Here is a 16210-nt window from a genome sequence, read left to right on the forward strand (position 1 = left end):
GAAAAGCAAACAATGGTGAGAGAAGGGTGGTGAGAGAGATGGGTCAAGTGAAGGTGGCAGAAAGGGTAGAGGTGAAAATGTTTGCAACAGAAGAGAAGAAACGGTAAATGGGTGATTGGAAGAAAGAGAGAAGAGAGGGAGCTGGCAGAGAGAGAGAGAAGGGATGATGGAGCAGGAAGAGGGCTTGATGTGGCAGTATAAAGAAAAGGAGGAAACTGAAACAAACAATGAGAGAGAGAGAGAGAGAGAGAGAGAGAGTGGGGAGTGATAAAAATAAACTCTGATACTGATCAGTCTAATTGAACAAATAAGAAAGCCACAAAATACGCCAGTTATGTACTAGTCTCAAACACAAAAGTAAACACAAAAAAAAGCTACGTGGAAGCATGGGACTACTTATTGTAAACCAGCATTTTTAAGACCAAAAGTTCGACAGAAAAAGGGGGAGAGCTCTCGGTTCCTGATTCTCCTATAGCTGGATCCTCCAGAATCACAAGAATCCTTAAAATGGGATTCCAACGCATTTTGAAATTTGAAGAGTTGCTCTTTGGAAAGCACAGTACAATGTAACACATGCTAAACAAAATTTTTCAGGCAAAGGAACAGACTAGTCAGAAACAAATGATAAATTAGTAATTAAAAGACTAGATAAAAATTCACAGGAAAAATACAGACTGTTAAAACAAACAAAGAGTTAAATGAGTATAATTCCCAAGGCTTGAAGAACTGCATATTTTTACCTGTAAAGTATGCAGAAGATTACAAGTCGCTTCAGGAAAATCTGGGCGTAACATCAAAGCCTGTCTATAACTCTTTATAGCTGCTTCTGCAAGTCCACTACACAAGGAGAATGAAGCAAAGATGTAAGATAGCGAAATAATCCAACAGCAAACCAAATTCAAAGAAAAAATCACCTATCTTTGTAAGCCGAAGCCAAATTTGCATGAGCTTCAGGCATAGTGGGTCTGATATTCACAGCTCGTATATAATCTTGAATTGCTTCAGAAACTCTACCAATCTCCTTAAATGTGTTCCCTCTATTGACAAGGCCATCAGCAGCAGAAGGATCAATTCGAAGAACTTCATTATAACAGGCTATTGTTTCTGCATAATTTCCCTGGTTTAATACAAGAGAACTATCAATTTCCATTTAGAGGCAAAGAAAATAAACAAAAAGGTAGACAAATTATATGACAGTCTCCCATGAAATAAGGGAATATGCAATAACTCAATTTAGAGATGCAAAAGCCCGCCATAGTACTCTACCTGTTGCTTATATATCATAGCCAAGTTGCTGAAGGGTGCAGAGAGTCCTGTAGTAACTGACAAAGTTGCCTTATAGAATGATGCAGCAATGCCCATACAGTTGCTGCATGAAGAAAAGTTTCATTGAGGGACAACCAGAACTATCAGCAGAATGCCATCTAACATTTCTAGAGCTTACCATTCCATGTATATGTTGCCAAGATTTGTCAGAGCTTGTGGATGGCTGGGTTGGAAAGCAAGGCATGACTTGACAAGAAAAAAATATTATAAACAAGTTGCTCAACAAGGCATTAACTATCTTAAAAGAGTAAAAATCATATCAAACAGTCACCCTATAGCAGTTGATAGCCTCTTCCACATGCCCAGTATCTTTGAGAGCATTTCCCTTTTAAGGTGCAACAAAGTCAATCACTAATATTAACCTGGAACACCAGGTAGAAGTGCCACCACATTTTCACATATTGGAACATTAGCAACTTACCAGATTATTATAAGCTTCAACAAAAGTAGAATCACAATTGATAGCTTGCTTGTAATGCAGGATTGCCAAGTCAAGTTGACCTTGTTCGTAGTAGATGCCAGCAAGATTTCCTGCATCGAGTATATCCCCAATGCATAGTTGGCATAATAAACTCTCTTCAGATATAGTTTGCAGCAATGTTATCCACAAAATCAAAAGAGATCAACAGTTCACAATGCAAAAATTAGGAGCTATGACAACAAATGGCACATTTCAATTTACCTCTATAATACACCTGGGCGAGGCATTTATAGAAAGGTGTCAGTTGCACAAGATAATTGTCACAGCAAATTTTTGTATGGTCTAAGGAGCTCACACTGATAAATGATGATGTTATGCTAACTTATACTTTTAGCTTGCGCTTGGCGTACACATTGTCAAGTTGCCAATAAGAAAAAAGAATTAGCACTCTCGGAATTATTCTTTTCCTATGCAACAGTAGTAACTAAGGAAATGACTTCTCCAAGGGCAACATGCCGGCACATGCAGTAAACTGCTAATGGTTCAGGAACACCTGACTGAATAATCATCGGAAATAGACAATGATACTACAGAATGGAGAAAAAGAGACAGTGGTAAAAATTTTGCTCCCTGAACATACAAAATGGGGGTGGGGTGTGGGGGGGGGGGGGGGGGGGGGGGGGGGGGGGGGAATTAGTAGATAATGGGTAAATAGGTCCATAAGGTGTTCCTGTCCAGCACCCTTCAAGAACAACAATCAAGAAAGTTCTCATGCAGTATTTTTAGTAATGTTCAAAGTGCAACTACTAATCTTGTTGAGATAAATGCTCATCAGATAATATTACCTTGATAACCACCATGACCTCAACAAGAACCGCTAAGACCAGCTTTATCTAGGAAATTAGAAATGAACTGAACATGAGGTTGTAATAGTTTATGTTCACAGCATAATCACAAGAATAGCTGTTTCCTCCTTGCTAGTGTCTTCACTTGTTTCACATAAAACATTTATCCCTTGATCAAAAGTCAGTAAAAGAAAATAAGAATGATTGATTGGCAGGATTTTCTATCCGGCATAGGAGAAGGCATTTGCTTTTTCCTTCATAACAAGCAACTGAGATTCGTTTATGATGCCCCTGGCAAAAATACACAAGAAATAAATCTATGTATCCTTTCTGGTCTCCAAGAAACAGAGTCTATAATTTTTCCACTGCAAATAAACATGCCATCAACAAATTAAGAGGAGCTAGGAAAATAAATTAGCTTATTTCATATAACTAGCATACTTTGCACTATGAAGAAGATACTAACCATATGCCATCGCATAAGTTGGGCGTTCCTGTATAGCATGTTGATAGCACAAAATAGCATCTTGTGGCATTCTCAAGGACTGGAAAAGTAAACAGAAAGACCAATAAAGTCTATCTCCAACACCAGAATGTAAAATTGTATGAACAACTAACAAGGACTTACCTTGTAAACATTCCCTAGATTCAAGTAGGCATCTGCAAATTTTGGTTTAAGCTTAACTGCTTCCTGACAAAGAATAGAACCTTAAAGATCTAGATACAAGACACCGTGAATTAGAAACCAAATGTTCCTTGATTTAATTCACATAACAGTAGAACATATCAGAAAGATTATCGGCCAGCCTTTCCCCTTGATTTAGGAGTAACATGCAAAATCTAGAGCTGCATGAATGATTATTATTCCAAACTTTATAATTTACATTCCTGATGCACGTGAACATTTATACAAGGAAAGCAAGCAAGGAATGCACGTTAATACCTTTCAGAATCCAGTTCAATCTCTATAAAAACTTCACCAATTATTATCCTTGAAATTTTGAGTGTTATACATATCAAACATGAAGTAATCCTTTACTTTGTTGGTTAAAGAAGATATAAACGAATGAATCCCATATGTTTTTTAGACGTATATGGTCATGGAAGCCCTCAAGCTCCAAATTTTTCTAATGAAGGCATTACCAGCTAAGCCAGAAAAATCCATCTGTATAAAAGGATGATTCCCTGATGTGTGTAATTTTCAAAAAAAAAACAAAAAATAACTAGTACACCAAAAGAATCCTACACAAGCTCCTGAGAGATAATTGAGGAAATAGAAGGAAGCATTCTTCCAAATAAATTTGCCTGTTCATGATACCATAACCACAATGTTACGTACTTCTCTACCACAGTGGCCAATTGAGGCTCCATGCCAACAGTGAAGATGAAGATTAGCTAATTTTATTGCAAGTATTTTTGTTCATTACTGTCTAGTGTTAACATGAAATCGGTTCACTGTTGACCAAGGTATTAGCAACAGTTATTTTGTATTTAAATTTATTTTTATTACATGTGTTTGATCCAAATAAATAGTCTTGTAGACCAAATATTTAGGAATCAAACGAAGTTATAAGAATTGTAAGTGATGTGTTACATCAAAAAAATAAATAAATAAAGCAAATTTGATCGTGATCAATTTTCTCTTTATTCTCTCGTCTTTTATGCTGTTATAAGAAGATAGCATTCACTTCTTCCCAAGTTGATTGTGTATGATTCTGATCTTTGATGTTCCTAACAAAATGGTATAATCACTCAAGACTCTTTGATACCATGTTGTTAGGAGCAACAATTATTAGAGCCATGTGAAATGATAAATAATGTTATTTGACAAGAGAGCACTCATGTTCTTAGGAGGAATAAAAGAGAAGAAAAAAAAATAAAGGAAACATCTATAGTTAACATAGTTCATAAAAGAGACTGCTTGAGTGATTATGTGACCATGGTTTAAAGTGTCATGCCGAGACGGGCGAAACGAGACGTCGAAACATCTCGTTTCGCCCGGCGAGGCACTGACACGACCTCGGCACCAGACCCACGACAGCTGTGATGTGTTGTGCGACCTGTGGCCATAGCAGAGGGGTCGCTCAACCCCACAATAGCAGCGGAGAGGTCGCATAACCCTTCCGTTGCCTTTGTGGAGGCATCGTGCGACCCTGCGGCTGCTGCAGAGGGGTCGCACAACCACCGCAGTCACGCTAGAGGAGTCATGTTATCCCCGCGGCCCGCGGCAGCACCGAAGTCGCGCGAGCTCGGGAGTGGTGTCAGATTTCAGATTTTTTTAATTAAACTTAGGTTAATTATTTTAATCTAACTCCTAACTATGATAGAGATAATCTAAAGAGACTTTATTAAACCCTAATAAAATTATCTAATTAATTTTATATTTCATTTATTTTAATTTAAAAATTATAATAAAATTTTTATTTATTTATTTATCTATTTCCATATCTTTTCCTTTTTTTAAAAGATTATTTTTTATATTGTTTATTTTGTTTATTTTTTAAATATTTATGTTAAATAATTTATTTTTTAATTAATATATTTTATATTTAAAAAATACTGAAACTATATCGGCATGACACGATACGATACTGAAACCGTATCGTTCCAGTCCAAGACCGAAACCTCGGCACAGGTCGAAATTTTAAACCACATATGGCATATGGGCCTACATATGCATACATATATGGTTAAAATAATTCTATTTAGTTGATTCAAACCGTTTTACCTAACCAAATTGAGTTAAACCTTAAGTTACTCTATTCAGTACTTAATAACTTGTAAATATTAACTTAAACACAAGTTTGGCAAGTGACATACACTTAGATATTAAGTATAGGCATGTCAACGTTATATTTCATGTGTTTTGCATGAAATATTTTTCTATGTGGAAGCATAAATTGGATGGGGTTGATTAATATATTTATCATGTATAAGTCTGTCATGTTTATCAATACAAGTAATAATTTTATTTTCTTAGTGTTGACCACATCTTCGCCCACATACCACATATGCAATATACAGTGAGTCAACTGGATATTGCTTATACACGCTTTTAAAACTTGGTAATTGAATTTGCTTGATTTCATTATATATACTTATATATTATACACACATATACATATACATAACCAACTCTTATAACTTGATCTAACTCATAACAACTTGGTGTACCAGACTTTTTGTTTGGTCTAGTTCTAGTGAAAATAAATTGTTTCTAATTTATTAGTTCATGGTGGACCAATTAAATATAAAATTAATTAGAATAATGGCAGATTTCTTTGAAGAAAAGCTAAACTATGGTTGAGATAAAATTAAATATTATTTGTTCTTTTTATAGCCCATATGGGGCCTCAATTGATCATTGACATGGTAGAGAACCACATGATCAAGCAAGAAAATAAGAAAAACGTTATAAGGCAACAGGAAAACGAATTAAAATCCCCATATTTCCAAAAAAAAATGATGAAGGAACATGATAAAAAAAAAACAACACAATGTGATTGTTAATGATCACAAGTCTAAATAAATCCTGACAGAAAAGATCATGCATGCCGGGATAAAAATTATCATTTTTTTTAAGGAATACTGAGTGTTTTACTTACAACATACTAAAGTTGAAAGCTATTTGTCTGAAAACAAATCTTTGGTTTGTCAAAATATGCATTTTCCCAAAAAACTAAGCATACTGCCTAAAGGTTCCAATATTACATTTTTTCCTTTAACAAAATGATAGTTTTCATGTAGAAAAAAGATTGTCTACCTTGAAGGACAGCAATAGGAAAAAAAACAAAAAGAACAAATATACCAAAAATTGGTAGCATGAATTATAAAACAATTAGACAAAAAGTTGTTGCAAGAATTATAATTATAATCAAAACTTAGTTGATGTTGAAATAACATTAACACATAGAGCGAAATTGAAGAAAAATGGAATATAAAGTAAGCAAGAGAAATGGAATGAGTATGGAGCAAGAATATGTATTTGATAGTTTGGTTTATGGAATGATTTTTAATGGAAGATGTTTCATTCATATTTTATATTTCTAAGTTTGATTTGCAGAGATTATGTAATAATAGAGAAGAAAAGAGACCCCATAAGAACAAAATATTCCTACAACAAAGAGAAAATTTCTAATATTTTTAGAGAGAACTAATCTGATGTCAAAATAACTATTACTTAGGTTGACGAAAGGAATAACTAAATTGAATTAAATAGCAATTTAGTGTGGTTTGATAAGAAGAATAATTAAGCAGAAACAGAAATGAATAATTATTCTACAGAAAGTTGGATTTTAGGTCATTCTTCAGACCAATAATTCGAATTTATCAGGAAACCATGTAAGCACCAATTAGTTCAAGACATAAGTGTGCCCAAAAAACACAATGAAAAAGGCTTTCATAGTGGGAAAGCCTAAATTTCACAGCTTCAATGATAAAACAACACTAACAACACACTGTAATGAACCATTAAGAAACCATCCAACAATAAACAAGAATACATAATGCTAATGCAAAAATATAGGCCACTTACCTTGTAATACAGAAGTGCCCTGTCAGGATCTCCTACCTCCATCAAAAGGCCAGCAAGGTTGGACCAAGCAATTGCAAATGTAGGTTGTACTCGCAAAGCCTCCAAATAACAATTATAAGCCTGCATATGCCCGAGAAAAAATTATGCAACCATCCAGAAAACATAAAAGACATGCTTAATTATAAATGTCATAGTCACCAATTTTTTATTTTTCCATTGTAGACTTTAGGCATAATTATATAAAAATCAAGGGGTAATTTGAAATTTTCTAGTCAGACAGCATATGTTAATTTGCCTTGACTGAGATGTGGTTTTGGGTTGCTTTGGAATCAAGTTTATTTGAGTGTAGTCAATATAATTAGTTGACAATATAATTTGTTTAGTCTGGCCTAGTTTTGACTTAACCCCCTTATCTCTCTCCTCCTATCTGACCCTTGAATTCCTTTGCATAACCCCTCATGAAACCCTCACACAATCTCCATAACCCCTCACAAAATCCCCACCCTCACATGAACCCCACATCATATCCTTGCTTAACCCTCAAGGCTAAGAACTTTTTTTTCTCACAAGAGCCAAAATTCCCAAGCCCTAGCCATGTTGCCTTCTTCATATAACCTCCTACAGAAGCCCCCGTCTTCCCTCTATCCTAGTTGAGATCCACTTTTCCATGATCTATTCAACCCCAGCCGAACCTCTATCAACCCCTATTTAGATCTCGAGCCATCCCTCTAAGTCCCGCATGTAAATCCTACAAACCAATGCCACTAAAACATGTGAGCACTGGAAGCCCTAATCATGCCCTTGTTCAAGCATCCCTAGTGCAAGGATTAGGATGTGCCTTCCTTTTCTTCAAGCTCTCTCCGTCTCTATTTGTATTGCCCTAGCATCACCACCCCATGAACCTGATCATTGTGTGATCTTTTGCCCTTTTTCTGATTGTCAAAAGCATAGCAGAACCATATTGTGTCAACATTGAGTACTCACATATTTTCCTTAGCTAGTGAGTTTCCACATTTGGTGAGTAACCAATTTGACGTTTTATTCAAACCAAGAACTTTTTGACCGTATCTTGAAGCTGCCCATTATCAATCTTATGAATCTGAATATGATTGATGAGGAAGACTTCTATTCCGGCATCTCTTGTCTCGCTTGGAATTGTAATGATTTCATTGCTGCTTCATTGTTGATGAGACCCCCTTACCTATCTCTTGATTCAGTTTTCAAATTCATAATCGGAGTTTGCTGTTTGTTTGGAGCAGCAGCTATCCTCAAGCCTCTGAGATTGACCAAGTATTGGGTAGATAGATCAAAAAGATCGTCAAGGTAAAGAATGACTCCATGCTTAATATTCATGTATGAACTTTTACGGTGTTGTTTATGCCTTAATTTGAGAGATTTTGTGTTATTGTTTCATATGATACAATGGGCGTGGTGGAATATTGCAAATTGGAAGTTATTAATGTCATGTTTGTATTTTGTATGGTTCAGCCATTTGAGCATGATTTCATTTAAACTAAATTGTGTTTTAAACTATGCTGTATGAGAGGAAATATCCCTTTTGTAGGAGGGTTTGACCCATGCAGTCCGAATGATTGATGTCACATAAGGGGTTAGAGTTGGCATAGGAGGTTTCCACCCTTTAATTGTTGATTTTTGGTTTATTGTGCAATATGTATCCCATTGGTGTATCCTTGTAAATCCACCAATTAGAGGAGTTTAGATTCTTTCGGAGCAAGCTAGTGCAATCCAAGTTCTCATTTCAAGTGGGTGTTCTTGTGCTTGAGTAGTTCACATATGCTGTGCATGATTAACCTGATACCATAATTTTGTCAAGATATGCTAAACATGAGATGTTTTCGAAATGGGTATATCAAAAGTATGCTTAATGATGAAATGGGGAATCAAATGATTTTTTTTTTTTGTTTCTTATGAGTGTTTCATGCTTGAGGTTATATTCATACACACAAGGCACACTATAATTGTTTTTAAAAATTACTCCTCATACTATGTCTTTTGTTACTTATCTTTGAGGTACACTTTTTCACAGCAAACTAAACAAGATGAAACCCAGAATGATACTTTGATAGATTTGCATAAGTTACATAAGACCTCAATGAAATAATGTGTAACTACTTATATCAAAACTAGCAAAAAGATTATGTTGATGTTCTAATCACTTAGGTTTTAGCCCTGTGTTCTGAGCGACATTAATCCATTAGCACATTAAGTGAGACTACAATCCATTTTATATATCAAGAGATGTCCTTGCACAACTCAATGCAAGGAACTTCGCCCTTGCATGTTATGCAGGCAGCCAGGCCGCCCACCCCGACCCAAACTATAACCTAGATGAGAATGTGAACCTAGAGAGAGATCGCGACCAATTGCAGCTGAATCGCAACCTTGATCCGGCCACAATTGCATTGTGAATCATCCCCTGGTCCACAAAAAGTGGACCAGAGGATCCGGTCTCCCTTATATTATGCCTTTGGTTACTTATCTTTGAGGTACATTGTTTCTTGTATCTTTTATTAAAAGCAGCCTAAATAAAATGGCATCTTAATGAATACGTTTATTACTTACATTAACCCTCAATGGAATAATGTGTACCAACTTATATCAAAATTAGCAAAAAGATTATGTTGATGTACTCGTCACTTAGGCTTTAGCCCCAAGCTCTCAAGTGAAATTAATCCATTAGCACATTAAGAGGGACTGTGATCCATTTTATACATCAAGATAGATAGATGTCCTCGCACTACTAAATGCAAGGGATTTCACCCTTGCATGTTATGTGTGCTACAACCATACTATTACTTGGTGATTAAAGAGCTTCCATTTTTTATATGAGAGATGTTCAATAAAATGATAAATGACCTTAAATGAGCATTTAAGAGATAAGATGAGCATACTCGAGAGGAACAAAAGAGCAACTAATATAACATAGTGCAAAGAAAATAAGAATTAGTTGACATTATGAGTACTTTCTTTCCTGTATGAGATATTATATCATGTACAATCATTTTTACTACCTTTTGAACTTCTGTTTTCATGCCTCACCTCCTTTGGTGTCTCAGTTCTCGAGGTTGGTTATGGTTATGTTTCAAGTTAGGCTATGCTTAAAGATATCCACAAGTGCAGGAGATGGGCTTGAGTGTCACATTTTTGTTTTTGCACCTTCATTCAATAACGGCATGCATTCTCATTTTATTTCCGTTGCATGAGTCCATTTACATTATGTTACCATGTACTCAAATTAATTAAATTCAATATTTAATTATTTCTTTCATTATTTTTTATATAGATCTTGCTTGTATTACCCTGTGGTGTTGATACTATGATTGATATTGTTGTGAATGAAGAGCTTCTCTCTTAGGTAGAACCCTTCAGATAATGATAAAAATTAATAGACCCCTCACACAAGGCCCCTTCCCACACACAAACACACAACAGCAAGCCTCCTTTGTCCCTCCTCTTGTTCCAACACTGCCGAGCTTTCATTTTCTTCTCTTCACTACAGCAGCAATATTCACCCTAGTTCCTTCTTGGCTTCTTCTCATGTCAATTGCATCAGGAAAAATTCTTTATCTGGGATTTTGTTTAACTAAACCCAAAAAATCAATTTATTCTTGTTTTCTTCACAACCATATGACCTTAAATCCAATAGTATATTGGAACAACTACAAACTTAAAAGTTCCATTTATCTCCTCTAGGTATGAACATTTGGAGTTATTGTTGCCTATTATGGAAAAGAACAATCATCTCACAAAGATACAACTTAACATGGCAAAGTTCAAAAGCACCTAAACAATATGAAACCGACAGTACCTTTCTACTTCTAAAGAAATATAGTACGTTGTTCAATAATTGTAAACTCATAACCAGAAAAACTCCACATATTACATAAAGTATATGATTTCCAATGCAAGAATATTTCGCTGGTCCCCAAGGCAAATGAGATGAATTGAAATGACCTCAACATTCTGAAGCGTCAACATGAAGAATTTTAAGTAGCTAAATACTTGTCCGACCTAAATTCTTCGCAGAATCTACTCACAAATACTTGCAAATGTTGCAGCAGCATCTGAATCAAATGTCTTAACTTGAGTACTTCATGTTACCCTTGGACCCTCAACTATAACTAGGGGTGTTAATTCAGGTGGGTTCGGTCGGATTGAGGCAAAGATTTTATAAAAAAAATCCCATCTGAACTCGCCCTGAACCCGAACACAACTCAAAAATCCTAAACCCAAACCCGGATAACCCGACCAACCAATATCCCGATTAAATAAGTCTTTTTTTAACTATTTTCTTTATAATTCTTCACTTTTATCACATACTTCATCATTATCATACTAACTTTGATATTGATATATATGTAAAAGCATCTTAATATTCAAAATAAAATTTAATTTAATCCAAAAAAAATCCACTAAACCCTAAATCCAAATCAGTCCGGATCAACTCGGCCCAATCCTAACACAATCTGAAAACCCCTCAATCCGAATCCAACCCGAACCCAAAAATCCCCAATCCGAACCCAATATTTTTCAGTCGACTTGGATCAGGTTGGCGAGTCAGATTTATTTTTAACACCGCTAACTATAACCTCGCCATCTCAACATCAAGCAGTAGCTCATGCAGTTGCCAAGGCCATGGAGGTGGAGGGTGTGGATATAGTTCATATCTATGGTGTTCACTATGGTTGCACCAACCATCAATTGGATGATTGCTGGGATAAATTTAAACAACCACCTAATTCGCAAGTGACTACACAAGTCAACACCACACCATCTTTTGTCTCTGCACAAGCATGTGTAGCAGCGGCTATACCTAGCTAAATATGACAAATTCAGGCATAACTAAAAACTCCACTTCATCAATGTTTGCTTAAAAAAAATTATACTATGCAGCTACTTAATTTGGATGCATTTTCCAATATAACAATAACAACCAAATCTTATCCTACTAGGTAAGATCGACAACATGAATCCTTCTACACCATTCGGCTCTATCCTCTACTATAATATCATCTATACTTAAATAAATTTTATCTTATTTTATTTTTGCTAACCAAATTTTTTTAATCTTATGCGTATTTGTCATAATTTCAGACGATCTGGAGCATTTATTGGTCAATTACATATTTATACAATCTTAAACGTGTCTCAAAGTTTTCCTTCAATAGATGTAATTCCGACTTTCTCTCTAATGCTTTCATTTTTTCGTATTCTGCCTATCCTCATATGTTCACACATCCACCTAAACATCCTTATTTCTAAACTCTCATCTGCTACTCATGTGCTCGAGTTATAACTCAACATTCAACGTTATATAACACAGCAGGTCTAACCGCCATTTTGTAGAAGTTCCAACTTTTAGAAGTACTTTACGATCACATAAAACACCCGACACTCTCCTCTATTTCAACCATCCTGCTTATATTCTGTGCAAGGCATCTCTCAATCCTTTTATGATCATAAATACTTAAAGCTCTCAATTATAGACAACTCGACAACTCGTCATCTCCTATCTTAACATTTGTTCATTACGTCTAATATTGCTAAACTTAAATTCCATATATTCTATCTTTACTCTACAAAGCCTAAAACATTTCACTTCTGGTCTGTCAAGATTCTAATTTAACATTTACTTTTTCACGTGTCTCATCTACTAAAACAATATGATCTACAAACATGCACCACGGTGCTGTATTTTGGATGTGCCTAGTGAGTTCATCGATAATTAATATAAAAAGATAGTCATTTAGAGTTGATCTTGATATAACCCTATCTTTATTGAAAATACTTGATAAGGCTAAACCACGATTTAAATCTTACTTGTCAATTATAAATCGAAATGCTAGAAACTAAGTTCAAACATGAGTTCCTAAATCAAACTGACCAAACCAATATTAGATCCCCAAAGGTCAAATACATTACCTAGATAGACCATATCGAATTATATAAATTTGCACATTTGTTTGATTTACAGCTTTTCTTGCATGCTTATTTTTCTACTTAAATTAGAACGGTTAGATAAGGACTTAGGCTTATTTAACACTTGCTCAAACTAGTATCAGGGTGGGGCGATATGAAAGTACATTAAGGAAGCTTGGTCTAGGAAGTCGCTGTACCCTACTTGGTCTACTTAGCTAAATAGAACTAACCTAAGCTATCTTGGCACATCCTAGACTAGTTAGACCAAGGTTTCACAAGAAGAAAGCTAAGTGTATAATTTCTTAAAAACACTTTATCTAAAAGTGATCGTTGCTCTGATAACTAGCCTCATCTCATCCTATAAGATAATTTTTGAAATGTGTACTTAATTGACCAATTGCTAAACCTAAATTTAACACAAATGTCAATTAATAAAGATAAAATTAATAACCATCACATAAAACCTATAAGGTTCCCTATTTAACATCTATGAAAGAGTGAGATATCTAGAACTAATTTAAAATGAGTTTAATCAATCCAAAATCCAACTTAAATAAATCTTAATCAATTAAACCTTAATCAATCTTAATCAATTAAACCTTAATCAAGCTTAAACAAAAATTTAATTAAACCTAAATTAAAATTAATAATAAATTTAACCGAACCTAAACTTATCTAACCTAATTAAGCTTACTCAATAATTACAACTTAAATCCAAATTCAAACTTAATTAAAAATTCTAGTAGTGAAAATAATTCTTAAGATAAACTTAATTAATCAAATTAATTTAATTAAACCTAATTAAGAAATTTAATTAAGGCAACCTAATTAATCAATTTAATTAATTCAACCAAATTAACTATTATAATTAAAATTTAATTAATATAATTCAATTAAAACTTAATCGAACTCATTTATTTAATCAAACTTAATTAATCTTAACCTAACTAATTAAAATCTATCATAATTAATTCAAAATTTAATAAATTTAATTTTAATTAACTAAAATTCATTTAATTAATCTGATTGAATCCATTTAAAAATAATTAATTGTATTAATCCAAATATTCAATCCTAAATCAAACTTAACTAAACTAACTTGATTTTAAATTAAAGTCTTAATTTAGCCTAAACTTAATTAAAACTTAATTTAACTTAAATTTTAAACATAATTAATAATACTAATCCAAATAACCTAAATCCAATTAATTTATTTAAAAATTAATTAATGGAATTAATTCAATTAAAACTTAATTAATAAAATTCATTTAATTAATCTAACTTAATCTAATTAAAACCAATTTAATAATTAAATCTAAACTAATTAATAACCTACTTAATTAATGCAAATCAATTCAAACTTTACCTTGATTAATATAAATGCTAACTAAATATAATTCAAAATTCAATTAACCAAATTAAATCATAATTGATAATCAGCTAACAACAAAAATTAGACATTTTTTTAAGATAATAGACAACTTATTATTAAAATAACACATGCTTAGAGCAAAAGTGGACAATTAACTTTGCTTAAATCTTTCTTACATATGATTGTTAAAATTTAAACTTGCTTTTTAGATTGAGAAAATTTGAAAATTTTATTGTGACTTTTAAACAATGTTGAAAAAGAAAATTTTTGGTGCTTGAATTTTTTTAAAATTAACTAGTCTTAAAAAAGTTGACATTTTGGAAAAGATTTTGCAAAAAAGTCCTATTTTTACCTAGACAACTTTTCAAATGCATTTTTTTTTGTTGTTGTGAAAAAAGTGTTTCACAATTTGCCTATGATATGTTTAAAAAGATGTCTAGATTAAAATGTTTTAAAAAGATCTTCAAAATATGTCTATCTTTAAATGTCTTTCAAAAAATATTCTTTCAAAGTGTGTTTATTTTGCCGTATTTTTCAAAAAGGAAATGACTATAGTAAAATAATTTTTAAAAGGAAGTTTTCCAAAAATGCCTGTGTTTTTCAAATAAGTGCATATTGAAAATTATCTTTCAAAAAATATCTATCTTGATTTTCAAAATGTATTTTTTCCCTTAATAAAGTTTTTTTATATAGGTTAAAAAGGGAGAAATAATAGGTTAAAAGTTAATATTTTAGAAAGAATATGTAATTTTCAAGATAGATGGATTTTCAAAATATGCATGCATTCAAAATCGTCGAGGGAGAGTTTTTATTAAGGGAAGCATATTTGAAAATTCTATACTTCGAAAATAAATTTAGAAAATACTATTAACACTTGAAAAAGATCTTTAAATTTTTTGTGTGTTAAGTGTGTTTCAAATTAGTGTGTTTTACTTAACTTTAAATCAAACAGTCATAAATAAAAAATGGAGAGATTTTTAGTACCAGAAGCACCAGCTAATCAAACCTGTGTTTTGAAATTGACAAAGGTTCAAAGTTAAGCGTTATTATGATCTAAATGAGCTTAACTAAGTGTTTAGGAAAGTCTTAGTTGAAACTAGGCAAAGAATCCTAATCGAGTGGAAGTCCTAGTCGAGTGAATTGACAAGGAAGTCTTAGCAAATCGAGCACATTGGGTAAAAGTCCTAGGGGTCGAGGACACTAGGTGGGAAGCTCTAGGTCACGGACACTAGGTAGAAGTTTAGGCGGATCGAGAATCGTACGTCTAACAGGAAGTCTCGAAGATTAATATGCTGAGCAAAAGTCAAAACAGGTCAGGAGGATCAGATGTTTAAAAATAGGTAAACTCACCTGAGATAAGTGGGTGAGGATGTGTTCTTAGCGAAAAAAACAGTAAGCGTCAGTCTGACCAGGATTTCACTCAAAACCCAAAAGTCAAGGCCGCAGTCCAAATTGGACTAATTCTTTTGCGCTAAATATTATTATTTTCTATGCTACCTTTGTGATGCAGATAAGAAACTGGACTGAGGGAATTCCAGACGACGTCCGAGCGACTAGAAAGGATCCAAATGCACGGAATACCCTGAACCCAACCACGCATGCAACAAAGTTGGGTCACTCTAGTTGGCTGGTACAGACTCCAAGCGCTTGGAAGGGATAGAGCCGACTAAGATAAAGCTTCGCCAAGGTGCGGCCACATCAGTGGTCTAAGCGCCCGAAAGGGATCCATGCAATCGGAGGTGGATAATCACCAACGGAGTCAGATCGAATCG

The 16210-nt window shown here is 33.8% G+C and overlaps 1 protein-coding gene across 1 annotated transcript in view; it reads right to left on the reverse strand.

The window, feature by feature from the left end:
* The window catches only part of LOC122046838 (probable UDP-N-acetylglucosamine--peptide N-acetylglucosaminyltransferase SEC), a 41220-nt gene that overhangs the window by 15610 nt on the left and 9400 nt on the right, over positions 1-16210 (reverse strand). Inside the window, exons 7-15 of the mRNA XM_042607742.1 lie at positions 7127-7246; positions 3221-3283; positions 3059-3137; positions 1748-1857; positions 1598-1651; positions 1445-1512; positions 1267-1369; positions 915-1117; positions 741-837 (exon numbers count right to left, since the gene is read on the reverse strand). Coding sequence (XP_042463676.1) covers positions 741-837; positions 915-1117; positions 1267-1369; positions 1445-1512; positions 1598-1651; positions 1748-1857; positions 3059-3137; positions 3221-3283; positions 7127-7246 — 897 coding nt within the window. The remainder of the gene's footprint in view (positions 1-740; positions 838-914; positions 1118-1266; positions 1370-1444; positions 1513-1597; positions 1652-1747; positions 1858-3058; positions 3138-3220; positions 3284-7126; positions 7247-16210) is intronic.

The sequence above is a fragment of the Zingiber officinale genome, chromosome 2B, assembly GCF_018446385.1.
Source record: "Zingiber officinale cultivar Zhangliang chromosome 2B, Zo_v1.1, whole genome shotgun sequence".
Classification (NCBI taxonomy): Eukaryota; Viridiplantae; Streptophyta; class Magnoliopsida; order Zingiberales; family Zingiberaceae; genus Zingiber; species Zingiber officinale.